Below are 24,445 nucleotides of genomic sequence, written 5' to 3' on the forward strand. Positions count from 1 at the left end.
AATGTAAAAACTCTCTTAGCTCACAGGCTGTCCAAAAAAGGTGGTATACTGGATTTGGCCCATGGGGTGCCAACCCCTGAAATGGAGTATTATCAGCAATGATAATTAATGATCCGCCATGCAGCTCCCTGTCTTTTCCACAACATATTCTGAGTTTTATATTAACTGTTTCCTTGTTCTTTATAGTTTTGTCTTATATATGTAGTGTTTGTTTTTTAAAACAAAATTAAATATGTATTTATATAAATGGAATCAACATATTTTATGCTGTATTTGCTTTGTTCACTAACAACATTGGGTTTTTAAGATTCATCTGCATTGATATGAGTAACTATCTTGTTCATTTCCTTTTCTTTTTTTTTTTTTTTTTGACACAGAGTCTTACTCTGTTGCCAAGGCTGGAGTGCAGTGGCATAATCTTGGCTCACTGCAATCTCTACCTCCTGGGTTCAAGCGATTCTCCTGCCTCCGCCTCCCAAGTAGCCGGGATTACAGGTGCCTGCCACCATGCCTGGCTAATTTTTGTATTTTTAGTATAGATGGGGTTTCACCATGTTGGCCAGGCTGGCCTCGAACTCCTGACCTCAAGTGATCCACCTGCCTCGGCCTCCCAAAGTGCTGGGATTACAGGTGTGAGCCACCGTGCTCGGCCTCATTTTTCCTTGTTGATGGGCATTTGTATTTTCTTGGTTACTAATAAAACTTAATATCTTTCCATATATTTATAGGCATTTCTGTTTTCTGTGAAATGCATGTTCATGTCTTTTGTTCATTTTTCTATTGAATTGTTGAATTTTTCTTACTAATTCATTGAAATTCTTTATAAATATTCTAAATATGAATTCTTTGCCATTATTATTATCATATTATTGCTAGTACCGTCTCACAGTTTGTAGTTTTTTTAGTTTCTTTGCGATGTGTCTTGATGAAAAGTTCTTGATTCTTATATAAATACAACCATCAATATTCCTTTTTGTGGCTTGCTCTTTTGTATGTTTTATTTAAGAAATCCTTTTCTATCTTGAGGTCATACAGACCTTTTTCTATGAAAAGTGTTATAATTTTGCCTTTTACAATTAAGTAATTAGTCCAAGTAATTGAGCCTAGTTAGGGAGTGTGTATATGTGTAAGCCTTTTTCAAAGCCACTTATCTTCCTCATTCGAGCATTAGGATCTTCAGTTGGCCTGTAGCCTCCCAACCAGGGTGTTCTGAATGTGCCCAGTGTATCCTTGAGCCCACAGGACAACAGGTTAGAGACTCCAGACCTGTCCTCCTAGCCCAAGCAGCCTCCTTTGTTTCCCTCCATGAGCTGCCAAAACATTGTAAGTTCATGGGGATCATGGCATTAAAAAACTTGGAAAGCAGAGTTAGTCTTTCTCACTGGGAGACCAAGAGTCTTCTTTGGCTAATCAGAGTGAATTCTGATCATCTGCCCTCCAAGGAGGGCAGCCAGGAGCTTGCCTACCCTGATGCACAGGTGTTCCAGGTTAGGCTCTCCAGAAGCAGATGTAGAGACAGATTATGGAGTGCAAGTGGTTATTAGAGATGCACTATTATAGCAGAAAGTGGGCAGAGAGAAGTACTGGACAAAAAAAGAGAAGTCAAACTTCAACTCAGGCCTGATGAAGCTTCAGCTGATCCGTTATGCTGCACTGGGTTGAAATGGTGTAAAGTGGCTTGGCTGTAATACCCCCTGTTGCTGCCACTCTTGGATGTTTGCCACCCTGGAAAGAGCAAGATCTTGAGCAAGGCAGCTCTCTGCAGCTCAGGCAGACCCTGAAGAAGCTGACAGCTGGGACAATAAGTCTATTTGAAGGGGTATATTGCATGGCATGGTTTTGGATTCACCACATAAGGGACTTGGATATTTTCCTTTATTTATTTATTTTTTTGAGATAGGGTCTCACTCTGTCTCCCAGGCTGGAGTGCAGTGGCACAATCATGGCTCGCTGCAGCCTAGACTTCCTGGGTTCAAGCAGTCTTCCTATCTCAGCCTCCTGAGTAGCTGGGACTACAGACATTGCCACCACATCTGGCTAATTTTATTTTTTGTAGAGATAGGGTCTCACTATGTTGCCCAGGCTGGTCTTGAACTTCTGGGCTCAAGCCATCCTCCTGCCTCAGCCTCCCAAAGTGCTGAGATTACAGGTGTGAGCCACTGCACCCAGCGGATATTTTCTGAGTACTGCTTGCTTGTTATCCACAAGACGCAGGCAGCTGTAGCCTTGCTCTGACCTCAACCAGCGATCCTCTATCTGCTCAGGTAATTACAGGTGTGAGCCACTGCACCCAGCGGATATTTTCTGAGTATTGCTTGCTTGTTATCCACAAGATGCAGGCAGCTGTAGCCTTGCTCTGACCTCAACCAGCGATCCTCTATCTGCTCAGGTAATGCCTGAGCCATTTCCTCACCTTCAACCACGAAATAGGGCAGCAGGCTGCTCCTTTCAAAGACAGAGACTATGTGCTCCAAGGAAAGAGAAGATAGTGTAGGATCGAGATTGAGACTTCACCTCATCCCTACTGTGTGAACCCTGGAAAGTTATCTAACCTCTCTGAGTCTTGACTTCCTTATCTCTAAAGTAAAAAACATAATAATAGTTATACCTACCCTACAGGAGTGATTTGAAGACTAAATGACATAATGTTGTAAAAGAAATGCCTGGCATACAGTAAGTGCTCAATAAGCATTAACTGTTCTTCACGGGGCACCACAATCAGAGCTCCTGGTGGATCCTTTTGCCACTGGTTACTCTGTCCCACAGTTACAAGATCTCTGTCTTTAGACCCAGGAGGGCAATTCAACCAAGTTAGTCCTGATGGCCTTACGACTGTGGGGAAAAATAAGACTTACATGGGGAGGTGTTATGGCAGTCCCTCAGGGGAAGGGTTCCTTGGCCCACCCTGGATGGCATATGTGATTTGAGGAGGCACAGAGTCATGGAGGCCACAGCATATCCATAAATGGATCTTCCCTTCTTTGATCACAGTAGCCTCAGGGATCTATATATACTCTGAACGAACAGAAGACCACAAACTAAAGCTCAAATTACAGAGTTGAAGGTCAGCAAGTGCCATCCCCTCAAAGGCTTGTGGCTTCTCCAAGGATAATTTGGGTTTCTGGTTCCTCCGTTGCAAACTTCCCAGGACTCCCCTGTCTTGGCCAAACAGAAGGCGGTGATGAATGCTTGCTCACCCAGCAGGGATTCCCAGATGCCTAGGCCCTCAGAAATTTCTTTCTGGTTGGTATCAACCCCCAGTTGCTACTGTTTTCCATGAGTTCATTGCCTTTGCTGGCGGTTTCTGTGCTGGTGTCTGTACCTCTGGCTGCTTGTGGTGAAGCCACCTCCTGGAGGTGCTGGGTTCTCTGCATGCGTCTCATCTCATCTGCAGTACTCATGCCTACTGCTGCCTTTCCCCACAAGGGACATTCACAATGTCTTTCCTTTAAACCAGTGACTAAAAATTATTTAAGCTCCACTAGAGCCTAAACTTAACTATCTCCTCCATTAAAATCCCTCAAAGAGTTGCATCAGAAACCAGGCCACCATAGTATTAAAAAAACATCCTTTGCCTCTGGGTGCAGTGGCTCATGCCTGTAATCCCAGCACTTTGGGAGGCTGAGGCGGGTGGATCACCTGAGGCAAAGAGTTTGAGACCAGCCTGGCCAACATGATGAAACTCCATCTCTACTAAGAATACAAAAATTAGCCGGGCTTGGTGGTGGGCGCCTATAATCCCAGCTACTTGGGAGGCTGAGGCAGGAGAATTGATTGAACCCAGAAGGCAGAAGTTGCAGTGAGTGGAAATCATGCCACTGCACTCCAGCCTGGGTGACAGAGCGAGACTTCATTTCAAAAAAAAAAAATCATTTGCCAATAGTTGGCCGGAGCTCAAGCTGAGGTGCGTGTCTTTGGCTTCTGTTTCCCCTCAAGTAAGTTTTGTACCGTCTGTTTAACCCTCTCTCCCCATATTGAAATAGCAATTTCAGTGCTCCTCTCATGGGACCAAGTATCCAAGTCCAAGCAGCTTAGGAGCCTGTGAATCCTATCTCCTTTTCCCTCTAGAAGGCTTAATGGACCTTATGCAAACAGGCTGTCTGGTGACATACTCCCAAGGTTTCACCATTCTATCTCGCCTCTCACCAGCCGCTAACCAGAGACCAGCTCCTTGCAGATTATATTTTGTTTATCCCAGATTGGACTAGCCAATCTCCTTACTATAGAGATGTATGGTGGTTTGAAAGTCTCATTGATTGATTGATTTAATAAATATGTATTAGGTGCCTGCTGTTTGATACGAACTGTTCTTGGCACCAGGAATTCAGAAATAAACAATATATACAAAATCTGTGGTTATGTGTTATGAGACTTGCATTTAAATGAGGAAGATAGACAAAAAAATAAATGGGCATATAACGAGTGTCAGGCAGACATGATGTGAAGAGAAATCAGGCAGGGCAGGAAAAAGAGAGTGATCATGCTGTTTTGAACAGGATTGTCAGGGAAGTATGAAGAATATGACAGCTAAGCAGAGACAAAAGTGATATGAGACAATGGGCCATGTAAATGTGTGGGGGAAGAACATGCTGAGCAGAGGCATGGCAAGGGAAAAGGCCAAGCATGGAAGCTGCTCAGCATTTTCCAGGAAAAGCCAAGGGGCCAGTGTGGCTGGAAGAAAGATGAGAAATGAGACTGAAGCTATAGCCAAGGCCTGCTCCTTGGAGGGACTTGAGGTGTCATAAGAGTTTGACTGTGACTCAAATGAAGTTTCTTCAAAGTATATTGGGAAGCCATTAGAAGATTCTAACTAGGGAACTAATACGATATGACTTCTGTTTTTAACGGATCACTCAGTTGATATAGAACACGTAGTCAGGGGCTAAGATTGGAAGCAAGGACACCAGTTAAGTGCTGTTAAATCAGTACGGGTGAGAGATTAGGTGATGGTCAATTTGCCCTTGACTAGTGTTTCTCAACACAAGGTGAATTTGTCTCCCGGGAAACATTTTGCAATGTCTGGAGATCTTTTCGATTGTCATGACTGGGTCCGTGGTGCTGCTAGCATCTAGTGTATAGAAGACATTTCTCATCTTTCTTCCAGCCACACTGGCCCCTTGGCTTTTCCTAGAAAATGCTGAGCAGCTTCCACACTTGGCCTTTTCCCTTGCCATTCTACAATGTTCTAAGCATTGTACAATGCACAGAACAGCCTCCACAACAAAGAATTATCTACCCCAAAATGTCAGTAGCACCAAGGTTAAGAAACCTTGGTTTATGATGGTTCTGGGGAAGGGGGTGAGAAGTGCTTAGATTTGCGAGGTATTTTGAAGGTAGGACCAACATGATTTTATGATGGACTTTATGTGAGGCATCTGAGTTCATAATGCATGAGCAAGAGTTCGGATATGAGCAACTGTGTGCATCACAACACCATTTACTGAGATTGGGGAACACTGGGAGTGGAGCATATTGGGGGCAGGGCAAAGCTTAAAGAGTTTGGTTTTGGGCATATTAAGTTGGAGATGGCTATAGATCATCTGAGTCAGGGGAGGCAAACTTTTTCTGTAAAGAGCTACACGATAAATATTTTAGACTTGTGGGTCATATGGTCTCTGTCATAACTGCTCAACTCTGCCCCTTTAGCATGAAAACAGCCATAGACAACAGGTAGATGAATTAGCATGTTTGCATTTCAAAAAAAAAAAACTTTACTTGTGGACACTGACATTTTAATTTCTTATAATTTTCATATGTCATGAAATGCTGTTCTTCATTTTATTTTTTTCCAACTACTTGAAAATGTAAAAATTATTCTTCACTTGCAATCCATACAAAAACAGGTATGGGGTCAAATAGCTTGCTCATTCCTGATCTATATAGTGATGTGGGGTTGTCAGATAGGCAAGTCGGGAGTTCGAGGGAGGGGGAGGATGAAGAAATAAAGCTGAGTGTCATCAGAATACAGACGATATCCAGCCCCAGCTCATCTAGGGAGTGAATAGATACTGAAGAAAAGAGATCTGAGGACTTAGCCTTACACACTCCAGTACTGAGAGGCTGGGGAGAGGAAGAGGATCCAGCAAAAGAACTTAGGAGGAATGACAGCCAGTGAGGGGAGAAGAAGGTCAGAACCCAAATCCAAGGTAGTTGAAGAAAGAGGAAATGCGCAATTAGGTGAAAAGTGATGGGGAGCTTATAATCTAAGAAGTTAGACAGACATGATATGCCCCCAGTGCGGTGATGTACACTAGGAAAAACCTAGCACACCTAGGAAGTGCTCTTGCCAAAAAATCAAATCTGAATCTGATCACATTTCTAGAAATTAACTCCCAGTTTATAAAAAACGCAGAAGATAAAGGAACATGTTCAAGGACACCTCACGGATCCAATAAGCGAAATCCAAAATAAGAGACCTACTCCATTAAAATGATTTATTTAATAAATAAATGGCAAGATAAAAGGGGGGCAGGAAAACTGTTACAGAATAAAGAATCTTAAAAAACATCCAAATGCACATACAAGGTATGGACTTTGGTTTCTGCATCACACTATAAAGAAAAAGTTAGTTATTCTGGGAAATTTGAACACTGACAGGTCTTTAATAATATTAAGAACTTTCTTAGGAGTGATTTTTTTCTTAGGTATCATGGTTATATTTTTCAGAGTTCTTCCCTCTTAAAAACATATACTAAAGTGTTTGTAGATGAATTAACATAATGCCTGGGATTTTCTTTACAATAATTCCTAGAGATGGAAAAAAGAAAGCATATAGATGAAAATAAGATGGGCTGTGTATTGATTAACTGTTGAAGCTGAATGATCAGTATATGGGGATTCATTTTACTAGTTTCACAGAAAAGAATTAAGACTAATGTGAGCACTGACCTGTGATGTTCAGTATAGTTTTGTTGTTTTTGTTGGCTTTATTGGCATTTTGGAGAGAAAAACCTGTTAACTAACCTATCTCATACGAATATGCCTGAGAGCTTAATCTCACATTTTATTTACTGAGAGAATTGTGTGTCTTTTTAAAAATAACTTTCTAATTACAAAATAATATATTTTCATTGTGTGAAAATCAGAAAACACAGGTAAATAAAATGGAACCAGGCACAATGGTGTGCACCTATATTCCCAGCTACTCAGGAGGCTAAGGCAGAAGGATCACTTGAGCCTAGGAGTTTGAGACCAGCCTGGGCAACATAGCAAGACCCCATCTTTATTTAAAAGTAGAAAAGGAAGTAAGATCATCCATAATCCTTCCCACCAGAGGGGAACATTTTTCTTTTTTTAGGATTAATATAATTTTATATTAAAAATTATTCATACAGGCCGGGTGCAGTGGCTCACTCCTGTAATCCAAGCACTTTGGGAGGCCAAGTGGATCAACTGAAGTCAGGAGTTTGAGACCAGCCTGGCCAACATGGTGAAACCCCATCTCTACTAAAAATACAAAATTAGCCGGGTCTGTTGGTGCATACCTGTAGTCCCAGCTACTCGGGAGGCTGAGGCAGGAGAATCACTTGAACCTGGGAGGCGGAGGTTGTAGTGAGCCAAGATCATGCCATTGCACTCCAGCCTGGACAACAAGAGCAAAAAACTCCATCTAAAAAAAAAAATTATATATACATACGTATATAAACATATATATTTATTTAATTGTTGTTATTGTTATTAGTGTTTCTTACAGCTACTTCAGTTCTGAACTCCTGAGATCAAGCCACTGAGTTCATCAAGCCCATGGCTTATGGTGCTGTCATTTGTCTGTTGTAGGAGGTCATTGCCCCCGGAGGGAAAATTACATTAGAGGCTCTGTCCTTGGCCAAGGTTGAGAAAGCCTGTCCTTGCTTCTCTAGCACTGTCGATGAAATCCATATGTCTATGCATCTTAATGGACACATCCAAGCAAAACTTGTAATTACAATGCTCAGGTTTTTTTATTGGTTTGTGGTAGTTGGAAGATGGGTGGGAAAGGTTAAGAAAGGGCAGCTGAAGGAGGCAGTGGCTCTATCAATTCCAAAGAAGGAAGTTTCCAGAGGGACCATATTCTCTCCATCTTCCTTGTCTGTCCTATACTTTGTCTTCCTTAAAGCAGACTTATTTAAACTCAGAGCCTGGACTGGGAGAACAAATTAAGTTATGTTCATGCAATGGTATGCAATGCAACTGTAAAAAGAAATGAAGAATATTTATATACTGCTATGGAGTGGCCACTAGGAAGTATTGTTGAATGCAAAGAAAAAAAAGTGGAGAAAAGTATATATAGTAAATTACCATTTATCTAAAAGTTGGGGTGATTAAAAATATATATTTGCTTATTTTAAATAAACATTGGTTAAACTTTTTTTAAAAAAGAAACTACTTACAGGAAGAGGAGACAAGGAGAGAATCTAGATGTCTCTGAACATACCTAGTTTTGTAGATCTAATTTTAGAACTATGTAATTATTTTAGTAACTATAAAACAAAATCGTTTTTTAAAAAGTAATTCCTAAAACTCAAAAGTAAAATGCAACAGGCCAGTCATGGTGTCTCACACCTGTAATCCCAGCACTTTGGGAGGCTGAAGCGGGTGGATCACTTGAGGCCAGGAGTTCGAGACCAGCCTGGCCAACATGGCAAAACTCTGTCTCTACAAAAAATACAAAAATTAGCCAGGCACGGTGGCACGTGCCTGTAATCCCAGCTACTTCGGAGGCTGAGGCACAAGAATCGCTTGAATCTGGCAGACAGAGGTTGTAGTGAGCCGAGATCACACCACTGCACTGCAGTCTGGGTGACACAGTGAGACTTCATCTCAGAAAAAAAAAAAAAAAAAAAGAGAAAAAGATATCACCATTTGCAACCCCTAATGAAATAATGGATGTAAACCATTATCATTGATGATGCTAACAGCACAAAAAGAGAAACAACCAGATACTGTGCCTCCTATTGTAAGTCCACACTAATCCCTATTTTTTTTTTAAATTTGAAACCTGATCTGATCAAGCCTCTACATTCAGTTAACCATTTATAGAAATACAAGGGACCAAGTAAGATGTTAATTGAACTATGAGGGTACAATCGACAAACTCTAGACTGTGGAAATTCTTCAGGACGAAGAAATTGCAAGTAAAATTTTTAATAATTAGGAGAAAAATAGAAAGGGAAGGCAGAACTAATAGACAGAAAGAGACTTAAGATTGCACTGTACGGAATTTATTGGGATCCTGACTCATAGAAATGAGAAGAGGGTGGTGGATGAAGGAAGAAGGAGGGATGAAGAGGAGGAGGAGGAAGAGAAAGAGACACAGAGGATGAGAACGAGAACGAATATGGAGGCAATGTGAACCATGACTGGATAGTTAATGATATTAAGAAATTATTTTTTTTGGCAAGGCATGGTGGCTCATGCCTGTAATCCCAGCACTGTGGGAGGTCAAGGCAGGTGGATCACCTGAGGTCAGAAGTTCGAGACCAGCCTGGGCAACATGGTGAAACCGTGTCTCTACAAAAAAACCAAAAATTAGCCAGGTGTGGTGGTGCACACCTGTAATTCCAGCTACTCATGAAACTGAGGCAGGAGAATCACTTGAACCTGGGAGGTGGAGGTTGTAGTGAGCCGAGATCGTGCCACTGTACTCCAGGCTGGGCGACAGAACAAGACTCTGTCTCAGAAAAAAAAAAAAAGAAAAAAAAGAAAAAGAAAAGAAAAAGAAATTATTTTTAATTTGTACAGGTATAATAATTCAACTGTAGTTAGGGCTTTTTCAAAGAATGTTTACTTTTTGTGATACATACTGAAATATGGGAATTAAATGACACATCTGCATTTTGCTTTGTGGGAAGCAAGTGGAAGATTGCATGGATGAAATAAGAGTCGATCATTGTTGAAGCTGGGAGATAGATGCATGAGTTTCAATATACTATTCTCTCTACTTTTATTTATATTTGAAATTTTTATAATGAAAACATTTTTTTAAAGTAGGCCCTGGCTTACTTTTTTCACAATTGTAATTCATTCTTTTAGAGGTTGCAAGTATACTGATCAGTGTGACCATACAGGACTTACCACATCCAGCTGTTTTCGACCCCCTACCAAACCCCAATAATTTTCAAAGCCAATTTGTTTTTTATTTAAAAGTTGTATTACTGCGATTGGTTCCTGGAAATGCTGACAGATGCTGACTGCTTGCTTTTCAGGCTCTGGAATCTCCAGCTATGGAAATAACCCCCAAGATGTCCCCAAAGCCTTTGAGGAGTGTATGCAAAAAGTCAAGGGGCAGGTTCCATCCCATCTCCACGGATCCACCCCCATTCACCTGGGAGCCACGGCTGGGATGCGCTTGCTGAGGTAAAGGCTAAGTGGCACAAACGAGCCCATTTGACCAAAATAACCAAGAATATGTTGAATCTTGCCAAGAATGTAACTCTATTTCTGGGAACAACCCTCGCCCCCCAAAAAGAAGCCCATATTCTGCCATAAATTTGGGCTTTAAAGGTTGGGAAACTTTTAGTTTTTATTTTAATACCCAGAAAGAAACAGTTCTAAAATTGTTTCCCTCTCCCTTGGTGATTTTACTAAGAACTTTGAAAAAGAGAGAGGTCATATGAAATCTGCTCATGGGATACAACTCTAGTTCTTTGAAAAGTAGTTGTTTTGACAGTTGGTATTTGACACCTGTGAACAACCAGCTAAGTTTGGTAGTAAGTACAACCCATAGCTATATAGCTTCCACTTGTGTACAAAATACCACTGAAATCTGCTTTAAAACAATGGCATGTCTGCACCTCAAATCAGTCAAAGCTTTTGGAGTTGTTATGAAACAAGCATCTCATTTCACTCACTCAAATTAGTTCCTTCTAAATTTGTAGTCATGGCTTTTAGCCCAGTTGCATTGTTTTTGAATGTCTTTTCTCTTTTTTCTCCATTATAGCATTTCCTTGACCCTGAAATTTCAAAAAAAATTTCCAAAAAAAAACACCAAACTTAAATCTACTCAGAGTAAAGGCTACTACTCCAAGTGTTGGAATAAGGTTTTATCACAAGAAAACAACACTCATTCTGCTTCAGAGGCACTTTATCTACGATTCCAAGCATGCAAAATTATCTATGTCTGAGCATTAATAAAAAAAGAACAAACAGAGCTCCTTTAACGTGATAATGAAAAGAAATCATGATGTGCTCTCCATTAGACTGGGCCTTTTCCTTATAGTCTCATAATTCTTGTTTCTAATCTGATTTCCTGGTTGACCAAGTTGAATGTGGAAGGAAGTCAGATTTCTCTGCTCACTCTTGGAATCTGCAGTGTATTTCCAAATTATTTCATTTATGTGTAATAGAAATGATCTAAAAACTCCTTCCTTTTGCTTTTTCTTTCTTATAAAAACAGTTCTTCCAAAAAGGATGGAACTGAAACCACGTAATCTCAGAGAACATAGAAAGGCAGCCCCTTTACAGGCTATTAATTCCATGGACCTAAAATCCTCATCTGCTGTAGTGGATGCTTCCTTAACACGACATATGTGGAGCTACTTATAGAAAAGCCAGCTGCAGGATGTGCTCATGAAGTTTTCAATTTGGAGACTGAATGCTTAGAGCTTAGTTTGTGAAATCCTTCTGCTTTCACTCTATTCAATTCCCATTTTCAGACTGAATTTCCTATTTCAGAATACATTAGGATGCTGTTTACTCTCCCTGGGACTTGACTTCAGGTAATAAGTTTCAGAACAGGACCTGAGCAATACCAACAATATGAATGTGATAAGTGACTACAATCAGGGAGAAATACTGGTTCAATTCCATTAAATGTCTGTAAAAGTTACTCTAAAATATCTTTGCTTTACCAGTAGTGTTTGTACATATGTAAACTTCTTGGTTGAACTGGCTCTGAACTTATGACTTAAGTAGACTTCTAGTACTCTAAAAACAAAAACAAACCAAACAAACAAACAAAACAGCTCTTAAGAAACTGACTTTTTCTTGGTTGCTTCCCCTCCCTCCCCCAGTCTTTCAGTGAGAAATAATTAAAAGGCTCTGCAATTTACAGCTCATGACAAAAACCATGGAACAGAAAGCTCACCTCTTAAGAAAAAATGAATGTCTCGTTTGAATAAATTAAGTACTAACTCTTTCTTGTAAAACTGTTTTCTAATGATGATCTATTTCTTCTGAGAAACTAGCTGATATTTTAATTACTAGACAAGTAAAATAGAAAAGAAAACAATTAATGAGAATTAGCTGGGATGAGAATTGATGAAACTGGGAAAACTCTGAATTATTTTCCAAGCAGTGATAATTGGCCACGGAATTGGAATGGATCCTGCTTATAGCCTTGCTCTTTCTTCTTCCTGAGCCAAGAGTCAGCCAGTGCCCCTGGCTTTCTACCCATGGATGAAAGACGAAATAATCTCCCAAGTGAGCTTTCTTTCATAGGGCAAAATGGCTGCAGATGGACGCCATAACATTCTGTCACCAGGGATAGAATGCTGTGTGGCCACTCGTCTAAGAGTCAGCACACCAATGGTTTTTCAATCCAGTGACAGCCATGATGACTGTCATATCCCTTCATGCTGAAGCCCTCCCAAAGAGTGAAGCAGAAACAGCTAAAAACTCAATGTTCTTCCTTTCCCCCTTCCTACTAAGCTCCCTTTCCATCTGGTCAGATGAGAGTTCCTTCATATGGTGCCTCCAAGAGATTATTTATGCCACTCTTATGACTTCATCAATCCCCTTTCCTCTGCTGATCTAAGACAGAGCAATGGCAGTTAAATAGGAGGCTCTTTTGATACATGAACAGATGAGATGGGTGGGGAGAACAAATTGTACTTATGCTGAAAGCAATTTTCCTGCTTGGCAGTTTGACAGGTAACAAGTGCATCCTGCCTTCACAGTTGCCCCAGAAGGCTTCAACTTGCAAAAGGGATTGTGGTGTACAGCACACATCTGGAAAATCATTCATCCCCACCAGCAGGGAGACGGTGAAGTTTGCATTTTCACCTGAGTGAGACTATGTATTTTAAGACTGTATTGTCTGGGCACTCAGACTTGTTTGTTCTGTGCCTTGTACAGGTTGCAAAATGAAACAGCAGCTAATGAAGTCCTTGAAAGCATCCAAAGCTACTTCAAGTCCCAGCCCTTTGACTTTAGGGGTGCTCAAATCATTTCTGGGCAAGAAGAAGGGGTATATGGATGGATTACAGCCAACTATTTAATGGGAAATTTCCTGGAGGTGTGTGCAAACAAATGCATGGTTTTTAATCTTACTGTTTATCCTATCCCCTGTGAGTGATAGCCTAAGTAGAGGTACATGCCATCAGGGATATCTGCCCTGTATCACTCCTACCATGTAACGCATTAGGGAAATACCTATGAGACAATAGCTAAGAAAGACATATATAGCTGGGGAGAAAACATGGTCATAAACAGGACTAAATGCTAGGGAGGGAGGGAATCTTGTCACTTTACTAGCTTGTAAGAAATTGAAGGGGGTGGGATCTAAATTTAACACTAGGCTATGGGTCTTTGGGAGGGCAGTTGAAGAATAACCCTTCAGAGAGGCTCCATGACCATCTGAAATGTACAAAGCCCTCAGGAAGTCTGTATCCCTAAGTCCCCAGAGACAGGAGGAGGTCTTCACTCTGTGTTCCCAGGTCTCCTGACAGTCCAATCCCTGCACTCCCTGCTCCCTTGGTGCAGAGGAAAGTTGACTCCAAGAGACAACTGCCATGTTACAGGGGGCACAAAACAGGAGTTACTCAGAGCATATCCAGCCCAAGACCTATTTTGTTCCCCTTCAAATGTTTTTTAAATTTTTAAATAATTACCAACAATTAACATTTGGGAAATTTCACATAAAAATCCATACTTCTAGCTTCTTCTGACCTCCTAACTCCTCCCAAAAATCGGAGGAACTGGTCACAGTAGACTCACATTCCCGCACGGTAACAGGAACAGAGTGTAAATCATGGACTCTCCAGTTTGCCACAGACCCACCACTCCCTATTATACACCTAATCTACTTCACTCATTTATTACTTACCTATGTTACCTGCCCAGTTCCTGTAAGCATTTTAATTCACCACCTCTAAAAGAAAAGGAAAGAATTGGCCTCACATGCTCCCTCTGTCCTACTTCTTAGTAATAGGAGACGAGGCTTGGGTGGAGAACTCTGGGCAAACAGAGATGGTGCCTTTGGCTTTCTTTCTCACTTCCTTTTCCCACTGTGCAGAAGAACCTGTGGCATATGTGGGTGCACCCGCATGGAGTGGAAACCACGGGTGCCCTGGACTTAGGTGGTGCCTCCACCCAAATATCCTTCGTGGCAGGAGAGAAGATGGATCTGAACACCAGCGACATCATGCAGGTGTCCCTGTATGGCTACGTGTACACACTCTACACACACAGCTTCCAGTGCTATGGCCGGAATGAGGCTGAGAAGAAGTTTCTGGCAATGCTCCTGCAGGTACTTGAGTCGGGGGTAGGGGGTGGCAGGTGTTCTCTTGAGGGTTTGAGCTGAGGGGAGAATGCCCTGCCTTCTGGGGTCTGTCCTCTCCACTTCAATTGAAAGGTAGATGGAAATAACAGCATTTTCCAATTTACTCCTGGGGGTCCAAGTCCCTTTCCTCTCTGTCTCTTTCTTCCCCTCCGTCTCCCTCTCATGTTGCCCACTTCCAGTAAATTTGAGTAAGAAGTCTAGGGAAGTTCCAGAGCTTCAGTTGTTTTGTAAATGACTCAAGACCTGGAACCCCTTTATGGACACAAACTGTTTTAAACCAGGAGCTAAATAAGCCTGAGAATTTTGAGACTCCCCTGGGTGTAGACAAAATAATATTAGTGGTCACAAGATAAATGTGTGCTGAAGGGGGAGAGGGCAGAGCCCTTCCCAGGCTCAGCCTCCTTTTAGATGGGTCTATATTAGGCAGACTTGATACCCTTATACGGCAGAACTTTAGAGCAACCACATTCCATCATGTTGATCAGTAATTCATTTGATAAGTGTTCCAGGGCCCAGAAGGCTAATTCAGGCATCAGCTAGAAAGCTATTGCTAATATTAAACTCAACATTATGCAGTGTGTGTTCATGAAGGCACTAACTCCACAGGTGAGACCCCAGACCCAAACACCAGTGCTCAGGGGACATCAATCTTAGCCATGGCTGGGTGGCTGAGAGAATGGGCCTTGACTGCCTAGAGGGGTATGAGGAAATCAGAAGCCACAGATCCTGGCTTCTTATGGGACTCAAAGGCAGGGGAATCAGCCTATGAACAACATGGACACCACATCAGTAGGTTAACCCACGTTCGTCCAACCTGCTCTGATAACTGAAGACAGGAACAGACTCTATCCTGCAGAGGAGTTGAAGGGATCACAAAAGTGCATCTTCAGCAGGACTCACAACTTCAGACCCCTGCATTTACCCAGTGTTCATGCAGGGTAGGTTGTGGGAACTCAGCTTGCAGTTCTGGCCCCTCCCCCAAAACATCTCCCCAATCCTCCCAGAAATGGCTGAGGCCCCAGGACACATGCATGGGACATTTATTGTCAGGAGAGTCTGAGCACCGCCTGGAAAGGACAGATGTAAGAACCCTGCAGACAGCCCTCAACTACCCTTCTGTAGTAATCCATGCTCACACTACTATAAAGAAATACCTGAAACTGGGTAATTTATAAAGAAAAGAGGTTTGTTTAATTGGTTCATGGTTCTGTGAGCTGTACAGGTTTCTGCTTCTAGGGAGGCCTCAGGAAACTTAAAATCATAGTAGAAGGCGAAGCGGAAGCAAGCCCTTCTTACATGGGGGAATAGGAGGAAGAGAGAGAGTGAAGCAGAAGGTGCCATACAATTTTAAACAACCAGATCTCCTGACAACTCACTCACTATCACGAGAACAGCAAGGGGGAAATCCACCCCCATGCCCCAATCACCTCCCACCAGGCCCCTCCTCCAACACTGGGATTACAATTTTACATGAGACAAAGCCAAACCATGTCACCTTCCATGGCTCCCATCCCAACTTCCACCTCCCTGCCCAGTCAGCCAAACCAAACCCTACAGGTAACTCAATCAACCCTCCTTATCAGGGGATCTCAATACTCACCACTCATCCCCACTTGCTCATCAAAGTAGTTCGACCAACATGCTTCTTTCTTTCTGGGAGAGAAGCTCTGGAAAATCCTCTTTTCTCCAGCTCCTTTTACCTCTAGCAATGCCTAATGTCCTTTGCTCCAGCTCTGACCCTAGCAGGGGTAGAATGTGGAGGCTCAGGTGAAATCCTCCTTTTTCCAGGGTGAGTGAGGATCAGAGAGGCTAATCTTTTAAATTTGGCTGGCCCTATGGAATGTGTGTGTTTCTGTCTGTCTGTGTGCCTCTGTGTGTTTTTGTACTCATACAATGTTTACTAAAGAAAGATTATCTATGTATCCAGCAGTCCACAGAAAAGAAGTGAATACTTCACCTTTCTGAGGTCTGATTTAGGCTTGAGAATGCCAGTCTCCAAATGTGAGCCCAGCACTGGCCATGGAGAAGTGAGCACCCAGCCTCTCACAGTCAGCTCACAGGGACAGGGACACATGTCTTCAATTTGCCTGGTAACCTCTAGATGCCTGATAGGGTGGCTCTGCCCTCAAAGGCTTCTGACTCATGCAAGAGGAGAGACCCAGATGAGATGAGGATTACTGACAAATTCATGTCAAGACTCACCTGACCAACAGTTTCATAGGTCAAATATGTATTGCCAAGCCCTGACTTGGAAGGTTCACACAAATTATTGCATTGTAAACACTGACTGAGTAAATTCCATCAGTCTGGATCTTGTTTCCTCATCTGTAATATAAGGAACTACGTAGTGTGGTGAGAATGATAGCTGGATATGTACTTTGCAAGTTACTTTCTTATCAATAAGTCTCCAGTCACCTTAGAGCTGAAGTCTCACTCTGACAACATGTTAGATATTAGGAATGTGCATTCACTTTCTATCTTTCCCTTTTTAAGTAAGAAATTTTTCTTCTGTTTTTAATGTAATATATGTTCAGTGAAAAACATTTAGAAGATGCACACCAAAAACTATAAAGGATTTCTTTAAGAACAGAATTAACCACTATTAACATACTATTGCATTTTCTTCCATTTTTTTAATGTATGAATGTGTAAAAACTTGGCTTCATATGGTATATATAATTTTATATTTACCTTTTATTTTACCTAACCATATATTATGATCATTTTCCTGTGTTGTTAATGTCCTTTTAAAATACGATTTTTTATGAGAGCATAATATTCCAAGTACCATAACTTAAAAAGAAAAAAAATTGACCATTCGATTATGAAAGAAAGTACATTCTTATTGTAAAAATTTAAAACCATAGAAAGAGTGTTAAAGTCAAAATGAAAGATCCTCCTTCCAATCCCATTTACTGAATGCCATCACTGGTCAAAGCTTAATATGTTGTTCTTCTATACTTTCCAGGTCAGTATATTAACTTATTTTCTTTACTATTTACTATCCCATAATTTATCAATCATACCCTCCCACATGGATGCATCAGGCTATGTCCTGTTTTGTTGCTACAACAATAATATAATAAGCCTTCTTACTCATATAATCTTAGTGATTTTATTTCTGTAGGACAGGTTCAAAGGACAGATTTTTTTTATTTAAATGAACAAATAGGTAATCTTCCAACAAAATTAAAACCATTCAGATTACCACCCATGTTGTGATGACTTTTTGAAATAAGCTTCAGGAATTCCAAAACATTCTAATAACAAGTACTTAGATAATGAGGATCTGTTTCTGGATTTTCTGTTCTATACATTCATTTTTCTATTTTGGGGCCAATATCATGTTGTTCTACTTGCAAAAGTCTATTTTTCTACTCTCAGAGGTTTATTTTGAACTTCAAAGCCATTTGAAGCAGTAACAAAAAAGGAAGTTTTTTGTTGAGATTGTGATTGCAATCACATTGATTCATATATTAATTTGGTTAAAATGTGCTTATTAGTGACATCAACAATTTCTATCCAGAATTATACAATGTATTTCCGTTTATTTAATTCTTGGCTTGTATCCTTCAATAAAATGTATAGTTTTCATCATTGGTTCTGTACCTCTGTTGTTAAATGTATTTTCTTTGTGTATATTTTTTAAGCTTTCTATCACTATCAAGAATAGTTTCTATCATTGTTTTTTCCAGTTTTAACCAGTTTTACTCTAAGATCAGATTATGCTGTAGTTTTCTAGTGGACTTTTCTCCCTCGAGCCCATTGACTGACTTTTTCATGACAGTGCCCTGCAAACACTAAGCTCGGTGAAGACTGTTGAATGTTAAATGCCTGAACTTGGCACACTGGCAAATTATACTTAAAGAATGCCATAACAAAAATTCAAACACACAAAAAAAGAAAAGAACTAATACTTACTAAGCTTTTCCTATGTGCTAAGTCAGAAATAATTTATGTTATCTTGTTTCTTCTCTGGGCCAAGCCAGAAATAATTTATAGTTTTAATCATTTTAAAAGTATAAATCTCCCTTCAGACTATACTAGAAAAGAAAAAAAGTACAAATCAGATTTGGAAGTAGATACTAAATAGCCAACTGATTAGTTTGATATTTTTTTCTTTTTTCTTTCTTTTTTTTTTTGGAGATGGAGTCTTGCTCTGTCACCCAGGCTGGAGTGCAGTGGTGTGATCTTGGCTCACTGCAAGCTCTGCCTCTCGGGTTCACGCCATTCTCCTACCTCAGCCTCCTGAGTAGCTGGGACTACAGGCGCCCGCCACCATGCCCAGCTAATTTTTTCTATTTTTTTTTAGTGGAGATGGGGTTTCACTGTGTTAGCCAGGATGGCCTCGATCTCCTGACCTCGTGATCCGCCCGCCTTGGCCTCCCAAAGTGCTGGAATTACACGTGTGAGCCACCACGCCCGGCATATTTTTTTCTCTCAACCAATATTTCAGCCATAGGGTGACCCAAGTATGATATGCTATAGATTATATGTAACAATTTTTGAAAATCATAGATTTTTTTCATACCATAGAGGCAGAAAGGGGCCTGTTTGCCTCTTTCTCAGTCATATGAAGATTTTTCTGGAAAACACTCATTTGGGTTATATTTGATGAATGTTAAGCTTTTATAGGATTTTTGCAGAATCTTGTCACTGACCTTTGTTAAACAATTGCATTACTTGAATATGTACCTCAGTTTCCTCATCAGTAAAATGAAAGGGTTGGGCTAAATGTCTGAGTCAAGATTTTCCTGTAGGGTGGCCAGGTGCAGTGGCTCACACCTGTAATCCTAGCACTTTGGGAGGCTAAGGCAGGAGAATCTCTTGTGCCCAGGAGTTTGAGACCAACCTGGGTAACACAGGGAGACCCTACCTCTACAAAAAAAAAAAAAAAAAATTAATTAATTAATTAATTTAAATTTTTTTTTTTTTTTTTGAGACGGAGTCTTGCTTTGTCACCCAGGCTGGAGTGTAATGGTGCAATCTCGGTTTGCTGCAACCTCCGCCTCCCGGGTTCAAGTGATTCTCCTGCCTCAGCCTCCTGAGTAGCTGGGACTACAGGTGCGTGCCACCACGCCTGGCTAATTTTTGTATTTTTAGGAAAGACGGGGTTTCACCATGTTGCCCAGGCTGGTCTCAAACTCCTGACCTCAAATGATCTGCCTGCCTCAGCCTCCTAAAGTGCTGGGATTACAGATGTGAGCCATCACACCCGGCCAAAAGAAAAGATTTTACTGTAGGGGAAGCAGTATGCCTTAGTGGCTTAAGTTGAACATAGTTCAAATCCAATTCCTTAGAAAAGAGAGTTCATAAATTGAATCAACAACATTTAGGACTTTAGCATAAAATAGAGTATTTTGCACCAGTAGATTAAAGATTGAATATTCATATGGAAAAAGTAAAGCCAAGTCTCTGAGTCTTTAAATCAAATAAATTGCAATGGATAAAAGATTTATATGTGACAAGGATATTTGTTTGTAATGGCAAAATGATTGGGAACCACCTCAATGTTCATCTAGATGATATTCCTTAAATAAAGTATGGTTTATTTGTACAGTGGAATACTATGCAGCTACTAAAAAAATAGGCCACTGTATAAGTACAATGAATGGAAAGATCTCAAAGATATATAATTTTAAGTGAGAAAAGCAACGGGTAGAATGGGGTATATAAAGTGCTACCATTTATGACTTTAAAAAAAGAAAAGCATGGGAGAAAATATATATATTTGCATGTGCATACCAGATCTTTGGAAGGATACACAAAAACTGGCAATAGTGATTGTTTCCAGGAAAAGGCCTGATGGCTGCAAGTGGATGAGAAGGAGACTTCACTCTCATATGTTTATTTGTACCTTTTGGATTATTTTGCTAGGTGGATGGGTGATATTCTACTTAAAATGATACGTTATATATATCCATTTTCTCACCAAGTGAAGTTCATAAAACCTGGTTCACAGGGCTATCGTAAGAGCTGGATCAGATAATGTGAGAGAGAGCCTAGCGCTATGCCTGGTACGAGGTAATTGTCACACACACACACACACACACCCTTTTCCCACCCCTACTTGAATTATCTAGACAACCTGTGATCAAAGACATGCTGACACAGAATGGTATTTTTTGTTTCTCTCTTGGCATTGGAGGGTAGTGATAGAATTTGCAAAAGGGAAATACTTGGCTCTCCACAAAAAAAGTGGTTTCTAACACCTTACTTTTTTTTTTTTTTACTTAGAGATTTTATTATTATTATTATTATTATTATACTTTAAGTTTTAGGGTACACGTGCACAATGTGCAGGTTAGTTACATATGTATACATGTGCCATGCTGGTGTGCTGCACCCATTAACTCATCATTTAGCATTAGGTATATCTCCTAATGCTATCCTTCCCCCTTCCCCCCACCCCACAAGAGTCCCCAGAGTGTGATGTTCCCCTTCCTGTGTCCATGTGTTCTCATTGTTCAATTCCCATCTATGAGTGAGAACATGTGGTGTTTGGTTTTTTGTCCTTGCGATAGTTTACTGAGAATGATGATTTCCAATTTCATCCATGTCCCTACAAAGGACATGAACTCATCATTTTTTATGGCTGCATAGTATTCCATGGTGTATATGTGCCATATTTTCTTAATCCAGTCAGTCTATCACTGTTGGACATTTGGGTTGATTCCAAGTCTTTGCTATTGTGAATAGTGCCGCAATAAACATACGTGTCTAACACCTTACTCTTATACCTACAGAATTCTCCTACCAAAAACCATCTCACCAATCCCTGTTACCCTCGGGATTATAGCATCAGCTTCACCATGGGCCATGTATTTGACAGCCTGTGCACTGTGGACCAGAGGCCAGAAAGTTATAACCCCAATGATGTCATCACTTTTGAAGGAACTGGGGACCCATCTCTGTGTAAGGAGAAGGTGGCTTCCATATTTGACTTCAAAGCTTGCCATGATCAAGAAACCTGTTCTTTTGATGGGGTTTATCAGCCAAAGATTAAAGGGCCATTTGTGGTAAGAGCAAAACCTTCTGAAAGATTCCTTTCTTTCCCCATTGAATATTCATTTCTCACTTTTCTGTTTCTCCTCTGCTGACTTGTTAGCCACCTTCTTATTCCTCACCCATAAACCTTTCTATTATACCCCATTGTGAGAACTAATTTTCTTCTGTATTACTTATTTCCAGGCTTTTGCAGGATTCTACTACACAGCCAGTGCTTTAAATCTTTCAGGTAGCTTTTCCCTGGACACCTTCAACTCCAGCACCTGGAATTTCTGCTCACAGAATTGGAGTCAGGTCAGTATTTAAAGAGAAGGGATCAATGTCAGTACAAAAAAATATGGTAGAATCTATTCTATGTGTGTGTATTCTGAATTTAGCCTTTATGCTCTTCTATTTCCATCACATCTGTAAAATAAAAGGAATAAGGGAATCTACTCCCACACCTGTGGTGTGAATTAATGTTATAACTACATGCACAATGGTTAGAACAATATTTGGCATATAATAAGCACTCAATGAGTTTAAAGATTAGTATATTGTGATATTATATAGGGATATTTTCATAATTATATTGCATGATTATATGATTGTATTATAAAGTATTTTCTATTATGAAATTATGGGTGATAAGATTCTTTAAAACATGACTTTTAACCCAAGGTGTTCATTTTAAAACATACCTGCCTGCCCTGCCTCTCAGATGTTTTAAACCTTTCAGCTCCCACTGCTGCTCCCCAAATTTGATGAGGTATATGCCCGCTCTTACTGCTTCTCAGCCAACTACATCTACCACTTGTTTGTGAACGGTTACAAATTCACAGAGGAGACTTGGCCCCAAATACATTTTGAAAAAGAAGTAAGTCAAGCACAAATCATTTTCTCTTCTTCTTCCCAACAGAGAGGTTTGTATGTGTGTGTGGAACAAATGTAGAAGGTAAAAGGGTATTAATGAGTTAAACTCACTGGGTGGAAGCTGATCAGACTGATCCCTTGTGAGTTTCCCAGAAGAGGTCGTGGAGAATTTAGAAGAGTTGCTCATGGGTATACATTCTCCTGGAAAAGACTGGAAGCCAAGGGCCAATGGACTAGGCGGTCCTGGAGGGCAGAGACCTGTCTTGGTATCTTCATATTCCCAGCACTCGGCACAAGGGATAGAGCCTAGAAGGTACTTAGTAAATGTTGGTTGAATTCATAAATAAATGTGTTAAGGATATGAGACTTTTCATCCTGAAAAGAAGTTTTAAATGTAACAGTTTTTTAAAGAGGATAGTAACTAATTCTTCTCCATTTTATTCAGATGTCAGAGTAAGATACAAGCCTTAGGGCCTGACAGATTTGCATTAGCATTAAATAAATATTTTCTCTTTGAATGAACCTGAAGTCATTATATTTACTGACAAAGATTTGGGGGATGGGGAAGATATTCTTAGCTCAGGGTTTAATATATTTAAAAATATGTATATTTATAGATATCTATAAATACATACATATATATATATGATGGTCAAGTGACCAGAATGGTCCAAAGCTGGAATCACAGCTGTCACCTGGTGACAGGTGAAAGGACCTCCATACCTTGTTTTTAGGCAGGGCTAAGCCTTGTGAATATGTTCAGCCAGCACTATGTTCCCCAGGTTCCAGAGAATTTTCTCATTTCAGGAATAGCTGATATGAAGCCTGAAGGATGTCTGGAGTCAGCCTGTTCAATACCAGCTTCAGCAATAATTAGATTAAACCAATCAATATCCTGCATTAGGCCTCTGACTATCTACTTTTACATAAATAAAATTGAGTCATCTACAAAAAAATAAGGATGTCTGGAGACATAAGTACTGTTGGTAGCATGTACTCTCTAAGCTTTGCTTCTAATAAATCTAATTACCAGTAAAGTATATTATAAGAATGGAGAATGACTTTCCATTTGAATGCCAGTTTGAGTTGACATAATATTCTAAGTTAAAAGTTCCCTTTTTTTAATTATAAAGAATTTTGTGTCCAGCCAAATTAGTATTTAAATGTGAAGATGTAGGCTGGGCACGGTGGCTCACACCTGTAATCCCAGCGCTTTGGGAGGCCGAGGCAGGCGGATCACCTGAGATCAGGAGTTTGAGACCAGCCTGACCAACATGGAGAAACCCTGTCTCTACTAAAAATACGAAATTAGCTGGGCATGTTGGTGCATGCCTGTAATCCCAGCTACTCAGAGGCTGAGGCAGGAGAATCACTTGCACCTGGGAGGTGAAGGTTGCCGTGAGCCGAGATCACGCCATTGCACTCCAGCCTGGGCAACAACAGCAAAACTCCATCTCAAAAAATAAAAATAAAAATAAATAAATAAAAATGTGAAGGTGTAAAAAGACTTAAGAAGATTTGCTGCACAAAAGACTTACAATGAAAATATTTTTGGTGGAAGTAATAAAATAAGAAGAGAAATAAATCCAGGAGATGTTACAAAAACACTGGAAGTAAGAATAAATGATGTTGTGGCTTAAAATTTACATTAAAAAGGCCGGGTGCTGTGGCTCACGCCTGTAATCCCAGCACTTTGGGAGGCCGAGGCAGGTGAATCATTTGAGGTCAGGAGTTCGAGACCAGCCTGGCCAACATGGCAAAACCATGTCTCTACTAAAAATACAAAAAATTAGCTGGGTATGGTGGCATGTGCCTGTACTCCCAGCCACTCAGGAGGCTGAGGCAGGAGAATTGCTTGAAACTGGGAGGTGGAGGTTGCAGTGAGCCAAGATCTCACCATTTCACTTTAGCCTGGGCGAAAGAGCAAGACTCTGTCTCAAAAAAAAAAAAAAAATTATATTAAAAAAACAGAAAACGAACACTAAAGAAAAGTATTAAAAAAAACTCCATTCATATGACTCAAGTATAGAAAATATCCACATGATAAGGGTGTGGTAAGGAGTTATAAGATACAGGGACATAAGAGTAACCTAAAATTCTCTTCTT

At 40.4% G+C, this 24,445-nt stretch overlaps 1 protein-coding gene and 1 long non-coding RNA gene across 2 annotated transcripts in view; one reads left to right on the forward strand and one right to left on the reverse strand.

Moving 5' to 3' along the window:
- Positions 1-7,609, reverse strand: part of LOC134758046 (uncharacterized) — a 77,886-nt gene extending 70,277 nt beyond the window's left edge. The window contains exon 1 of the long non-coding RNA XR_010132797.1: positions 7,485-7,609. This is a non-coding gene — a long non-coding RNA (uncharacterized lncRNA). The remainder of the gene's footprint in view (positions 1-7,484) is intronic.
- ENTPD3 (ectonucleoside triphosphate diphosphohydrolase 3) overlaps positions 1-24,445 on the forward strand; it is a 41,508-nt gene that overhangs the window by 14,518 nt on the left and 2,545 nt on the right. Inside the window, exons 5-10 of the mRNA XM_004033900.5 lie at positions 10,185-10,335; positions 13,054-13,213; positions 14,213-14,446; positions 21,226-21,498; positions 21,671-21,781; positions 22,206-22,343. Coding sequence (XP_004033948.1) covers positions 10,185-10,335; positions 13,054-13,213; positions 14,213-14,446; positions 21,226-21,498; positions 21,671-21,781; positions 22,206-22,343 — 1,067 coding nt within the window. The remainder of the gene's footprint in view (positions 1-10,184; positions 10,336-13,053; positions 13,214-14,212; positions 14,447-21,225; positions 21,499-21,670; positions 21,782-22,205; positions 22,344-24,445) is intronic.

Source organism: Gorilla gorilla, chromosome 2 (genome assembly GCF_029281585.2).
Source record: "Gorilla gorilla gorilla isolate KB3781 chromosome 2, NHGRI_mGorGor1-v2.1_pri, whole genome shotgun sequence".
Classification (NCBI taxonomy): Eukaryota; Metazoa; Chordata; class Mammalia; order Primates; family Hominidae; genus Gorilla; species Gorilla gorilla.